Source organism: Rhinichthys klamathensis, unplaced genomic scaffold, assembly GCF_029890125.1.
Source record: "Rhinichthys klamathensis goyatoka isolate OS25496 unplaced genomic scaffold, OSU_Roscu_1.1 h1tg000007l_1, whole genome shotgun sequence".
NCBI lineage: Eukaryota > Metazoa > Chordata > Actinopteri > Cypriniformes > Leuciscidae > Rhinichthys > Rhinichthys klamathensis.
The window spans coordinates 3457298-3471739 of record NW_026606560.1 but is presented as its reverse complement, the minus strand read 5'-3'; the positions used below and the strand labels follow the sequence as shown (position 1 = coordinate 3471739).

At 36.8% G+C, this 14442-nt stretch overlaps 2 protein-coding genes across 2 annotated transcripts; both read right to left on the bottom strand.

The window, feature by feature from the left end:
* Positions 1-4324: 4324 nt before the first annotated feature.
* On the bottom strand, positions 4325-8001 carry LOC130091808 (carboxypeptidase N subunit 2). The gene is made up of 2 exons (XM_056259912.1): positions 7898-8001; positions 4325-6846 (listed from the first exon to the last, which is right to left on the bottom strand). The coding sequence occupies exons 1-2, from the start codon at positions 7903-7905 to the stop codon at positions 4332-4334; spliced, it is 2523 nt and encodes an 840-aa protein (XP_056115887.1). The 5' UTR covers positions 7906-8001; the 3' UTR covers positions 4325-4331.
* An 844-nt stretch (positions 8002-8845) lies between these two features.
* lrrc15 (leucine rich repeat containing 15) lies at positions 8846-14093 on the bottom strand. The gene is made up of 2 exons (XM_056259923.1): positions 13985-14093; positions 8846-10573 (listed from the first exon to the last, which is right to left on the bottom strand). The coding sequence occupies exon 2, from the start codon at positions 10565-10567 to the stop codon at positions 8903-8905; it is 1665 nt and encodes a 554-aa protein (XP_056115898.1). The 5' UTR covers positions 10568-10573; positions 13985-14093; the 3' UTR covers positions 8846-8902.
* Between the last annotated feature and the right edge of the window lie 349 nt (positions 14094-14442).

Sequence of the window (14442 nt, the reverse complement as noted above, 5' to 3'; positions counted from 1 at the left end):
TTTAATTTCACCATGGCTATATAAAATACATGCATTATATAGCCATCACCATGGCTGCAAAATACTTCCATACATCACCATGGCAATTCTATATGGTCTCTCTGGAACTGGAACAGCGTCACTGAATGTAACGTTGTTCCTCTCCTTCTATGAGGGCTCATGACACATTTAAGTGTCAAACATTTTATTTTAGTAACACCCCAGACTGGCCAGATGTTGTACACACTATTCCTAAACCTACATAATATGCAACAATTATTTTGATTGTGTGCATCATGGGGAAGCCACACAATTAATCTACCTATTTAAAGGGATAGTTTGCCCAAAAATTACAATTTTGTCATTATTTACTCACTCTCGTGTTGTTCCAAAACTGTATGAGATTCTTTCTTCTGTTGAACACAAAAGAAGATATTTTATAAAATGTTGCAGACAGTTGACAGTATTTTCTAGTTGTATTTTTTTTTTCCAATTATCAACATTTTTTTAAATTATCTTCTTTTGTGTTAAACAGAACAAAGAAACTCATATACAGGTGAGTAAATGATGACAGAATTTCCATTTTTGGGTGAACATCCCTTTAAGGTAGGCCACTAGGCCTACTAAAAACAAGTCACTTACGATTAATTTCGATTAATTAATTACAAAGCCGCTAATTAATTAGATTTTTTTTTTTAATCGAGTCCCGGCCCCATCTATAACCATTTAAATGTTCCATTCAAGTATACTGTGGATAGAACAGTACAAATATCAATTATGTATTTTCATTATGAATATTCATGAAACATTAAAAACCCCATTGCCTTGGGCAACCACTATTCTATAAAATATATATTTGAGGTTTCAAACTATTTTTATATTTCTAAATTTTTTTATATTACTTCGACAAAGTTGTTATGAAATCAATACCAGGTGTTTCACTCGCTGAACATTTGACACATTTATAGTCCTGAATGCATAAAGCCTTTACACACAAGTTTTTTTTAAAATAACTGTATGGGAACAACTACTCACCCTTCTTACATCCAGAGTCAGTGCAGGTGTAGAAACAAAGTGTTGAGCTGTTTGTTTGCTTTGTAAACAACGATGGCACATGTCTTTTGTTTTCTTAATTCTATTTACCACATCTTTGTCAGCAATTTGAGTAGGCTACATTTTAGCATAAAATATTTGGATTAAATGTGATGTAGCCTTTTGCCGAGCCGGCTGACTGGCGAGCATTTATCACATCGCCATCTAGTGCGTTTAAAAAACTCATTATGGGAATATGGCACAAATATTCCACTTATGTTCATATTAACGTTTTGTCTTTACACAGAGGACTTTTTTTCCATTTAAAAAATGAAAATAAAAATATGACACTATATTGTTAAAACAGGATTGTTTTAATGTTGGATTGTGAATCTGGTTGAAGAGGCCAATGATCAAAACTAAAGCAAAGCGGAATAAATGTGGCAACACTGATCCCTAGTGGTTGACAATTTAAAGCACTGACTTCTGTTTTGAATAAGAGCCTTTCACTTCCTGCCTGAAAACTCGTCCCAGAAAACACTTTCATGCTTATTTGTGGAATTTGTTGTCTTCTGAAGTGACTTTATTCTAAATCAATAATATTGTGCTCAGTTCCATTTGCTTGCAAAAAATCAAAAACTGCTCTCAAAACAACACTTAAAAGTCCAATTAGTGTAATTTACAAAATGCCTAAAATGATGTGGTATACAATTCATAAGTATACATCTAGACAAATATTTGTATTTTATGTATTATATGTATCAAGATTGCTTAATAATTTATCAAATAATTCCTTAACAGTAGCCAACAGATAAGATGCCCGAGCCTGCAGTTCAAATGGTGTGTACTAACTCAACTCACACGTTTGTAGTACGTTTGTGCTCCATTGTAAAATATGTAAGTTAAAAGTTTGGACACTTAGTTCACAAAAAAATAAACAAATAATAATTCTTAGTTACTCATACTCATGTCGTTCCAATCTTCGAAACACAAATTAGGATATAACCTGGGAGGTTTAGAGTTACAACCATATATTGAACACATAACATATGGCAAACACGAAAGCTTGTAAGGGCAAGACAAGTTTATTTATATAGCACATTTCATACATTATGGCAAATCAGTGCTTTACAGAAAGGAATTAAAATAATCACAAAATAAAAGCAAGGAAAATTAAAACAGTTATAAATGAAATTAAAAGAGATATATGATACAGTTATAAAAGGATTTAAAAGAGTAAAAAGATTGTGCATTGAGCTTTTGTGTTAACACGTTTTTTTTTTGCCTCCAAATTATGCATCAATATCATGTATTGTACACATAGCCATGGATTATCCCTAGCTATTTGATACTAATATATTAATTTTTAAAGCATCGTGGGTTTTCATTTTGTCAAAGATAATCGGTTATAGGTAGGTCTAAAGAAATGCAACAATGTACACAAGACACCATAACATTCTAATATCGTAACACAATTTAACTTACTTTATATTACATTTAGTACACATAAAAAAAACTCAATTCAATATTAAAAAATAAATATAAAATTCTTACACACACACATATATATATATATATATATATATATATATATATATATATATATATATATATGCAATTTACTAAATGCCTAAAATGACCGAGTAGTAGGTTATACACTCACCTAAAGGATTATTAGGAACACCTGTTCAATTTCTCATTAATGCAATTATCTAATCAACCAATCACATGGCAGTTGCTTCAATGCATTTAGGGGGTGTGGTCCTGGTCAAGACAATCTCCTGAACTCCAAACTGAATGTCAGAATAGGAAAGAAAGGCGATTTAAGCAATTTTGAGCGTGGCATGGTTGTTGGTGCCAGACGGGCCGGTCTGAGTATTTCACAATCTGCTCAGTTACTGGGATTTTCACGCACAACCATAGGGTTTACAAAGAATGGTGTGAAAAGGGAAAAACATCCAGAATGCGGCAGTCCTGTGGGCGAAAAAGCCTTGTTGATGCTAGAGGTCAGAGGAGAATGGGCCGACTGATTCAAGAAGAGCAACTTTGACTGAAATAACCACTCGTTACAACCAAGGTATGCAGCAAAGCATTTGTGAAGCCACAACATGCACAACCTTGAGGCGGATGGGCTACAACAGCAGAAGTCCCACCGGGTACCACTCATCTCCACTACAAATAGGAAAAAGAGGCTACAATTTGCAAGAGCTCACCAAAATTGGACAGTTGAAGACTGGAAAAATGTTGCCTGGTCTGATGAGCCTCGATTTCTGTTGAGACATTCAGATGGAAGAGTCAGAATTTGGCATAAACAGAATGAGAACATGGATCCATCATGCCTTGTTACCACTGTGCAGGCTGGTGGTGGTGGTGGTGTAATGGTGTGGGGAATGTTTTCTTGGCACACTTTAGGCCCCTTAGTGCCAATTGGGCATTGTTTAAATGCCACGGCCTACCTGAGCATTGTTTCTGACCATGTCCATCCCTTTATGGCCACCATGTACCCATCCTCTGATGGCTACTTCCAGCAGGATAATGCACCATGTCACAAAGCTTGAATCATTTCAAATTGGTTTCTTGGACATGACAATGAGTTCACTGTACTAAAATGGCCCCCACAGTCACCAGATCTCAACCCAAAAGAGCATCTTTGGGATGTGGTGGAATGGGAGCTTCGTGCCCTGGATGTGCATCCCACAAATCTCCATCAATTGCAAGATGCTATCCTATCAATATGGGCCAACATTTCTAAAGAATGCTTTCAGCACCTTGTTGAATCAATGCCACGTAGAATTAAGGCAGTTCTGAAGGCGAAAGGGGGTCAAACACAGTATTAGTATGGTGTTCCTAATAATCCTTTAGGTGAGTGTACATCTAGACAAATATTTGTATTTAATGCAATTACTGTAAGTTTACATTCAGCCAATCAGGCCTATATTGTACCTCTTTTTATTTAGCCTTTTGTTTTTAAGCTACCTCAAAAGAATCTTGTCAAAATAGCTTTCTTTTGCTCTCTAATACATACACACACGCACACACACACACACACTCACACACAAACTCTTTCTAAGAAAGTGCCTTCTTGTACCATAGAGTCCAAACATCTGAAACCTAAAAATAATCTGCCATATTTTTAACACTGACCATGTAACTACTACTTTACTTTTTTTAACTACTACTTTACTTAATATAACTTTACTTTACTAACTACCTTGTCTGAAAAGCCTGATGTTAAATAATGGCAATAAAGAAATGATTATGTCTTCAGCTTCAATGATAGATGCTGTTTGGAAACTCATTGCTACTCAAAGTTAAAAAAATCACAGAGCAATAGTCTCTGTCTCGTCGACTGGTCTGAGTATAATGGACTTAGTATAGGAGAAGTGAGTCAGGTTGACCTGGGTGTGCAGTCTCTCTCTTTGCTCCAGAGAACAGTATAGTGAATAAGATAATTTGGCCAGCACCACAGTACAGCAGATTTCCACCAGCAGCATTGTAGTGTAATATATCATCCGTTCCTCGCATGATGAGTACTTGTGGGTGGGAGTAGGTCTTGAGAGAGTAGGTTGAGGAGAGCCAGTACAGATGAAACTGCTATGCGTGGTGAGAAAAGTTTCTGTTGTCCTTGTAGTCGTGCTGGGTGGTAAACTGCTGGCTGTTGTTTTTTGACTTGTAATAGTGGTGGGGATTAATATAGTTGTAGTTGCTGAAGTTGTTGGAATTGTTGTTTGAACTGTCGATGTTGATGTGGTGGGAATCAATGTAGTCATCAAATGGGCAGTTGTTGGTGGCACTGTGGTTATAAATGTGGTGGCGAGCTCTGGTGTAGTTGTCAGATGGGCAGTTGTTGGTGGTACTGTGGTTATAAATGTGGTGGCGTGCTCTGGTGTAGTTGTCAGATGGGCAGTTGTTGGTGGTACTGTGGTTATAATTGTGGTGGCGAGCTCTGGTGTAGTTGTCAGATGGGCAGTTGTTGGTGGTACTGTGGTTATAATTGTGGTGGCGAGCTCTGGTGTAGTTGTCAGATGGGCAGTTGTTGGTGGTACTGTGGTTATAAATGTGGTGGCGTGCTCTGGTATAGTTGTCATATGGGCAGTTGTTGGTGGTACTGTGGTTATAGATGTGGTGGTGAGAACTGATGTAGTTGTCAAGGGGGCAGTTGTTGGTTGAAGCGTAGTTGTTGATACCGTGGTGGGGACTGATGTAGTCCTCAGAGCTGTAGTTGTAGCGGTTGTGGTTGGAAGCAAAGTTGTGAGTTGAGTAGTTGGTGTTGTGGTCATGACTTGTGTGGTTGCCTGTGTTGTTGTAGTTGTTTGAGTTGTTACTGGAATTGTTGTTGGAGTAGGTGTGGTTGTTGTTTGTAAAGCAGTAGTTGTTGTAGGCGCTGCTGTTGTCGAGGTTAACTTTATTGTTGAGACACCTGTGGTGTGCAGTGTGGTCATGGGAACAGTACTTGTAAGGACAGTGGTGGTAGTTGGTAAAGTTGTGAGGCATATTAATTGCTGTTCTGTTAAAGAGGATATTGATTGATTTTCCAGGTCTTTTGGGGACTCACAGACATCAGAAGGTTTTGATTTAATCTTGTCTTCATTGTTCTTTATCCATTTAAAGAATGGCAAAAGGTTACAGTCACACTGCCATGGGTTCTTGTAAAGGTATAGTTTATTGAGTTTTGGAAGAGCATCCAAAACGTCTCCAGGGAGGCTTTGTAGTTGATTATTTCCCAGTTTAAGTGTTGAAAGAGACTGAAGTTTTTCAAAGTTCTTTTGTTGTAATGACTTTAAATTGTTATTTTGAAGATTCAGTTCAATCAGTTTCTCAAGACCTTCAAAAAAGTCTCCAGATATCATTGAAAACTGGTTTGATGAAAGGTCTAACTTCTTGAGCTTCTTAAGTGGGCTGAAAACTCCTTGTGGTAAGTCAGTGAGATTGTTATGGCTTAGACTCAGTTCAGTCATTTTAGACATTTCTCCAAAAAGGACAGTGGGAAGACGTATGAGTTGATTGTTATGCAGAGTTAGAGTCTTTAATGAAGAGAAACCAACAAAAAGATCTTGCTGCAGTTCAGTCAAAAGATTGTGGTCCAAAAATAGTTTGGATAATTTACTTTTGTGTGGAAACAAATCAGATTTTATAAATGAGATTCTGTTGCCTTGCAAGGCTATCTCTGTCAGATCAGGGAGATTCTCAAAAATCCCATCAGGCATAGAGGTCAGCTGGTTCTCATAAAGCCTGAAAATTCGCAAGTTCTTAAGTTTGGAAAAAAGAGATGTTGATACAGACGTAAGGTTGTTTCTTGCAAGATGAAGAAGTTTGAGATTATCTAAACTGTCAAATGTCCCCTCCTCAATAGAGCTAATCTCATTCACATGTAGACTTAGTTCTTGAAGCTTTTTTAAATAATCAAATAAGCAATTTTTAAGGCTATGAATTCTGTTATTTTTTAGAACAAGTTTTTCAAGGTTTCCGAGATCCTTAAAAACACCCACAGGTAATGATGTCACATTTGTGCCAGATATCTCGATGATTGTGATATCAGGCAAACCCTCAAAGGCTCCGACCTCTACGGATGTAGTTGAAGTACCGAGAAATTCGATTTTCTTTATTTGAGGGTTTTTAGAAAGAGCTCCTTTCGGTATGACAGGAATCTGACTGTTTACAAAAAATATTTCATTGGCTCCATCTTTAAATTTTTCGGGTATTGCTGTCACAGTTTTGTCATACACGTCTTTATTTTTGCAGTCTTCATCTGGTAGACATATATCTACAGTGCAGCTCCACTGCAAGTGCACAAGTATGTAAATGAATACTAGTGCACTTTTTAAATGGATATGCCTGTTGAAGAACAAAACATTAACAGCAAATTTAGTTTTTAGTCCAAAGCCATACAAAGCAACCTGTATAGCCTGAATGAAGATAAATGATGTTCCCATGACTCAGGGACACATAGACACTGAGGGGGACAAGTCCCCCTTAATAATTAGAAACAGCCACATTGGCTCGCCCAATATTTGATTCTTTTGATCTGATTTGGTTATTAATGCTGCTCTGCTGCACTTTATTATGCACCACTCTCTTTGTTGTTAAGGTGACAAAAAGTGTTAAAAATAAAATTTTTAGGCTGCTCTGCCTCAGCTGTCTTACAGTGGTCATCAGTGAATGATTGAGATGGCTAATCAAATCAAAGAAGACAGGGCTTACTGTTCACAGAAGACAAGTACAAACTCCATTGCAAGTTAAGTTGCGTGGTAAGGTCATTTAAATTCTGTCATTATTTACCAAACCTGTATTTATTTATTTATTGTGTGGAACACAAAAAAAATAATATTTTCAAGAATGTGGGTAAGCCTACTGTTTCTGGTCCCCTAATTGACTTCTATAGTATTTTTTATTTCTATACTGTGGAAGTCAGCAAATGTTTGGTTACCAAATTTCATCATAATATCTTCCTTTGTGTTCAACAGAAGAAATAACCTCATGCATGTTTAGAACAACTTGAGGTTGAGTAAATAATGATGACATCATTTTTGGGAGAACCATCCATTTGAAATAAACAAATAAATAAAAAATAATAATTAAACAAACAAACAAACAAATAAATCCATAAATAAATCTCTTACTGCGTTGCGTGCCTGGTACAAGTCACTGAATTTACACCAAATCAAAATTATTTGTATAATTTGTTTTATTTATACATAATGCATACAAATAAAATTATAGTCTGAAAAAATAAAATGTTTCCTCTCCTTCACGATACTGTGCCAGTTTTCAGTATTGTGAAGGAGAGGAGACATTTTATTTTTTCAGAGTATATATATGTTTTTTTTTTTGCTGTTATATTCCTGACCTGTATTTGTCTCATTAAATGGAAAATAATTACACTAACCTGCTCATCTCTGTTGTAGCTGAATTACTTTTCCGAATGTGTTCCCAGAAGCAAATATAAAAATATGTGTTGCTCTACTCTTATCTACATATCCCAAGTGTTTACTGCATGACTATAAGGCAGCAGAAAGGGTGTGGGCAGTTCGTTTTCTGTTTGAAGAGATAAGAAATGGGAACCATCCAATTCACTTTCAAAAGATATCTCAAAATACAATTATTTAGACATTTCTCAGTTTATTTAATTCTCTTCTGTCGTCTTTTTTAAAATCTTATTTCTTATCTTTATCATTTTGTGGGCATTTTTAGACTGTTCAATTTCTTATTCCTTTATATATTTAAGCATGAATATGTCTCTGCAAAGTTGAAATATAGATAACAGTCCCCTAATAACAGTAGAATTTCTTAGATGGGAACATAAGGAAAACATTTTAAATACTAAACTACTTGTTGGTCTCATAATATCAAATTGTTAATGGATACATCATATACATAGAATGGAAAATAATATTGGCAAAACATAGTCATGTGTTTAGTTTCACTCATAAATTGCTTGTAAACAATCAATTGCAAAGAAATGGCAAGTAACACATTGAAATAAAGACTGAAATAGTGCTCCAATAATCTTTGTTTTATTTACAACTTTGAAATTATCTTCCTTTTTTTTTGCTATGAGAAAAAAAAACAGAATTGCAGAAAGTGTAACCAGGACAGTGACAAGAAAGGAAATACAGTACAGTTCTTCATGTGTGACATCACTCATGAGGGTTATCAGAGTTTTTTTTTCATAAAAAAAGGTAGTTAACACAACTTTGTAGTTTTTTAATTGTAATAAAAAAAATGTTTTAGTATGTATCAAGAAAGAAAGAAAACAACACATTTATTTTAATAGGCAACCCATGTCTATTAATAGAAAACATTTGTCCTCCATAAGTCCACTGAAGAATGTAAAAAGAGTAATTTGAAACACAACAATCAGCCTATAGTTTATGGAAGCTTTTATGTAATTTTAGATAACCGAGTTGGTCTTTCTATGACGGTTCAAGTCTTGACTGCCTCGCTTGTTCCTCCTCCATAACACACAGGCAATGAGACTGACAATGACAGCAGTGCAGACAATGGCTACAATGATAATGATTTTGTCTTTGGATAGACCTTGACCCATAGAATCACCTCCACTTGTGCCCTCTATTTCTTCTGAGACTGTTGTGGGGTCTGAAGCTGGTGCAGAGGTCATTTTGGTTGGGAAAGTGTGCAGTGAATGGTTGACCATGATGTCATCCTCCATAAGCTCTCTTACATTTCTACCATTCAGGGATAAAGGAGTATCACAAGTCACAAAAGTAAGGTTTTTCACTTTCTCTGAATATTGTCCAAGCCAATCCCGAAAAGGGAGTATATCATTGTCACACCTCCAAGGATTTTGGAAAAGTATAATATTATCAACTATAGACAATGAGTTTAGAAATTCTTTTGGTAAGTTTGGAAGAGAATTGTTTTGAAGCTCCAGGAGATTTAAGCGAGACACACTCTCCAAGAGTTTTATGGGTATGTGCTGTATTTGATTATTCTCCATGGATATGTTAGCTAACTTGGGAAGGCCTTTGAATATCCCCGCCTCAATACTGATTAATCGATTAGTGTGAAGAGAGATCTCCTCTAGCTCCATCAAGCCATTGAAAGCGCCAGGAGAGATGTGCTGAATCCGGTTCCGACTGAGCACCAAAAGGCGAATCTCAGTTAAGTTGCTGAACACATTTTCCTCAAGGTGGGTTAACAAGTTGTCGTATAGCCAGAGCTCCAGGAGGGCCATTGGACCAAAAGTTCCAGGCATTAACCTACTGAGTTGGTTCTCGTACAGTGATAGCTGAGTAAGGTTAGGTAGGTTAAAAAATATTGCACTGGGAAGCAATGATAACCTATTGTTGGAGAGGTAGAGTTTCTTCAGCTTCTGCAAGTTTGAGAAAATATTTTCTGGTAGCTGTTTGATTTTGTTGTCTTGAAGATGTAATACCTCAAGGTTTACCAAGTCATCAAAGATGCCTGCTGGTATTTCTGTTAACTGATTTTGCTGGAGGAACAGGGCTCTGAGATTATTGAGTCCTCGAAAAGTACTGCTGGAAAGCTTCCTGATTGAGTTCCTTTGCAACATGAGCTGTTCCAGCTTTTTTTTACCCTGAAAAGCATCTTCTGGCAGAGAGGTTAGAAGGTTTCTGTTTAGGTCTAGTTTGTACAAATTTACAAGAGGGCTGAGAAGAGACGGTTGCAGAACATCTATTTTGTTGTTACTGAGCGTTAAAGTTGATAATGTGTGTAGATTCTGAAACAGATCTTTTGGCAGAGAGGTTAGCATTGTCCCACTGAAACCTAAGGCAATGAGATTGTGGGTTTGGTCAAATGTATGAGGTTCCACCTCAGCTATTCTTGAATCCTTGGCTACAAAAAAAGCAAGGTTCTCAGCGAAAGTCACAAAATCAGCTGGTTTTAATGATTGTATGCTGGTGTTGGTGATTAAGAGGTTACTGGTGGTTGGGGGGATGGAGGTTGGAAATTTGTTTAGTAAAAAGCCTTGACAAATGATTTTGTTTGGCTTACACTGGCAATTCTCTGGACATGCAGAGGCAACAGCATTCATGGCACACATGCCAAAAATCATGTACCACACCAGGTCCATTGACTCCTACAAGGAAAGCAAAACATAACATTAGAAGAACTACAAAGCTTTGTCAAATTCAGGTCTTTTTTAGTATTTTTACTTTATTACTATGAAAACTGAAAGCCATACAAAAAGCCTGAGGGGGCTTTCACACTGGCAGTTTAGTTCGGAAAGGGGCACGGTTCGCATGAAAAATTGCTAATGTGAACGCTGTCATGGGACCCGGGTGCACACTGGGGTACCGAACCCGAGACTACCTGGAGGAGGTGGTCTGAGTTCGGTTGCTCCCGAACCGTGCCGCGGTTCGTGTGAATATAAAAGCAGCACGGACTCGGGTGCGCACTTGTTCAGGAAGTAAAGTGACCTGCGTTTTGGCTTATTGTGATGTATTCAGTTAAATAAAACACTTGTAAGGGATGATAGTGTTGATAATACCTTGGATACGAGCGAGTGTGAGCCTGCAGTGTATTTGTGCATTGCGCGTGAAATCAGGGCAACAAATTTGGAAATCCACTGTCTCCTCAAAAGAGTCCGTTTGCAAGCAGCAGAAGGCCACCTTATGTGACACACGCACAGTAAACCTGTATTGTTCACTCAACTGCGCATAATAGCAGCGAATTAATAATAAACACAATATTGACCCGCGTTCTGTTTTCTATCATGAGCCGTGCACGTTTGCGATGACGTAATATGCACGGAAATGTTGACACAGAAAAAAAATGTGGACAGTTGGTTATCTGTGTGACAAAGCCTCTTGGGAAACCTTCCTGTTGTCCACCCATAGCTTTCGGTTCTGTAATAGGCATATAATGGTTAGATTGCAGCCACATTTATGCTTTACTCACATTTACCCCCCTAACAAATTCTACAGGTTGTGTGTCTTATTTAAATGCTTATTTGGGACATCCAGGGCAGTCATATAGGACAAACCAGTATATATATATATATATATATATATATATATATATATATATAATCTGTAATTAATGAATAACTACAGGAACAAATGAGTATGCAATATTACGATTAACTAACTAACAAGAAGTAGAAAAACAGTAGGAATAAAATACCTTCAAATTCGCTCTGTAGAACACTGACTGGGTCATCCACTACAAAGTATTTTTGGTGGACTTAAAAGTTAATTTAGTGGAAGATTAGTGATGCACTAATCTTCCACTAAATTAACTTTTAAGTCCACCAAAAATACTGTGTAGTGGATGACCTTCAAAAGACAGAATCATTTTTAATTTTGCCTTTGTTCTCTTTTCCACAATAACCTCAAGTGAATCAGGAGTAAGGCCAATAACGGAAACAGCCTTTGTAATCAATTTATTAATCCTATTTTTGTAATCTGCAGTGATATCCCCAGCAGAGCATTGCATAAAACAAAACTATTGACCATGATTCCCTGATAGAAGACATAAATAAGGTTGGATTCCCTGATAGAAGCATAAAGAAACTAATGCAAATGTTACTCAACTTCCTCAAAAAGAACAATTTTAATTGTGCCTCCTTAAAAAAAAAGCCTCTTCTGACCTTTAATTGTCACTGGTAGGAAGTTTCTCTTCTTTATTTATTCTAAAATCAAGAAGACCTTGGTCTTCTTCTCCTCTTCATATTCAATTTTAGGACATTTTTATCACACCATGAACTCTGATCCGAATCCACTTTTGCTAGTTTAACGACAGGAAAAATGGTCGGCATGCCCGGCACATGGTCTAAAAGGGTTGTCCGAATTCTCTAAATGAGTAATGGGTGTGTTTTGGGCTTTACGTGCAATAAACCAATCAGAGTCTCATCTCCCCTTCCCTTTAAAAGCCAGTTGTGCTCACGCCATGGCGGATTCGCTGTTTGCATGACGGAATTTGCAAGTGGAAAGACTGAACGCTTCTCCAGAGAGGAAACGTATCTGCTCGTGCACGAGGTTAAAGCGCGCAAGCAGACCATCCACGGAACAAGCCGGATTCCACCATATCTTTATGTACACAATAATAATCTTTTACATTGTAATCCTTTTATTTTTCATATTTAAAAATGTTTGTGTGCTACTGCGCATCCCTGTGTGTGTAATAAGCAGTGTACGCGTGTTGTGGAGCCGCTTATAGGCGCATGTTACTAACGTGCTCTATAAATATAAAAAAATATTCCGCTATTGACTTTAGACCAGGTTTCAGTTGGTCAATTGCGCAGTCTATTTCAGTTACCTCAAAATGGCAATGTGCCAACAATGTGCCCGAACACACCTCGTTTTCAGACCAGCAGCCCATGGGCGTACAAATGGGCGTACATGCATTTGCTATTTAAACAACGTGGCGAAGGACATGAAAATGATAACTGCGTCAGGCTGAAACTAGCAGAAAACAATTTGCCTGGCGTCGCATTGCGCCGGGTGTATGATAGGGCCCGGTGTCTTCCACATTCCCAGGGGCGCGGGATGTTGTCTTCACAGGATTGTAAATGCAGTGCAATTTTTTGTTCATTTACATTTAATCATTTTCAGCATTTAGTAATTTATTTGTAATAAACAATTTAAGTGGGCTTACATTACAGGTATTTTTGAAAAAGACAAGGTCAAAGAAAAAAGTTGTAATGATGTATTAACATTTGAGTCATTACAATCCAAAATCTTACAAAAACCCCAAAAGCTTACCATGAATGCTTTTCACTTTAGAATACTGTTCGAAATAGTAGGCCTAATTCTTTCTGAATGATTTGGTAATACTTGAGTCATAACTAGCATGATCTTTGCTTTAATTAGAATTAATTATTCGCTATTACTATTATTCTAAAGTGTTACCGGAAATGCACCTGATAAAGACAATGACTAATGTTTCTCTTCTTTCTTTTAATAAACAGGGTCCATATTTTCAGTGTTCTCAACATTGGATAATGTGTATTAGAGATTATTAAATAATAATAACAATAACAATGCTCTTATTAAAAAAGATATCATTACTTTCCTTCTGCTATTGGCTTTGCACATATATTTAACAGAAACAAGTATATATGCAAGCATGCAATTTTTGGTCTGACAAAAAAAATTAAAAGCACATGGAAAAAGTTGAGACTTCATAATCTGTTCCAGGAAAACCAAACCACAGTCTGTGAGAGCTGGAACACTTAACTGTGTAGTCTTTCAAATACTTTCAGCTATATTTCTTGTAATTTTTTTTTGTTGGTCTAATTGCCTTTGAAGGCTTTGTTATTGAGAAAAAAAAAAATGAAATCAGGCATTCAATAACCATTTGTTTCTGTTTTGAAAGTTTCTGTTTTAGGAAAATATGTAGTAAACGGTTGATTAGTTTTTTATTTCTGTCATTAATTATTAATATTTAAAAATTAGCAAACATATTTAGTGCACTGTAACTGTTATCTGCAACTCAAAAATTCAGTTTAAAGTAAGAGCCAAGAACACATTTGTACAAATGATCTTACCCTAGAACTTGAAGTTTTGTCAGAGATATCGGTGCTTTGCTCTCCTTGTTTTGCAAAAGCGTTTCCCAGTACTCTTTTAAACAGCTGCCAGGTTTTCTTTGTCAGATTCCTTTCTGCGTCATGTCTTTCTGGTTATCCTCTTTACAGTCAACTGTTGACTACACTGCTTTGTACAAAAGCTCTCATATACTCACCCACATTATTTGGAAATGAGTTGGTGGGGAAGTGGTTTGGAGCCCCACCTTTGTGCTGCTCTTTAAAGGGGCAGGAAGTTTGTGTAAACTCCAGGGACGTGCAGAGAGTTCCTCACGGGCAGGGGCTCAAATGTAAAAAGGGGCATATATACTGTACATTAGGGCTGCACAATTAATCGAATTTTAATCACTATCACGATTTTGGCTTCCCACGATCAAATTTGATTAAATTGTTTTTTTTTGCAAAGCCAATCTAGCGCACCG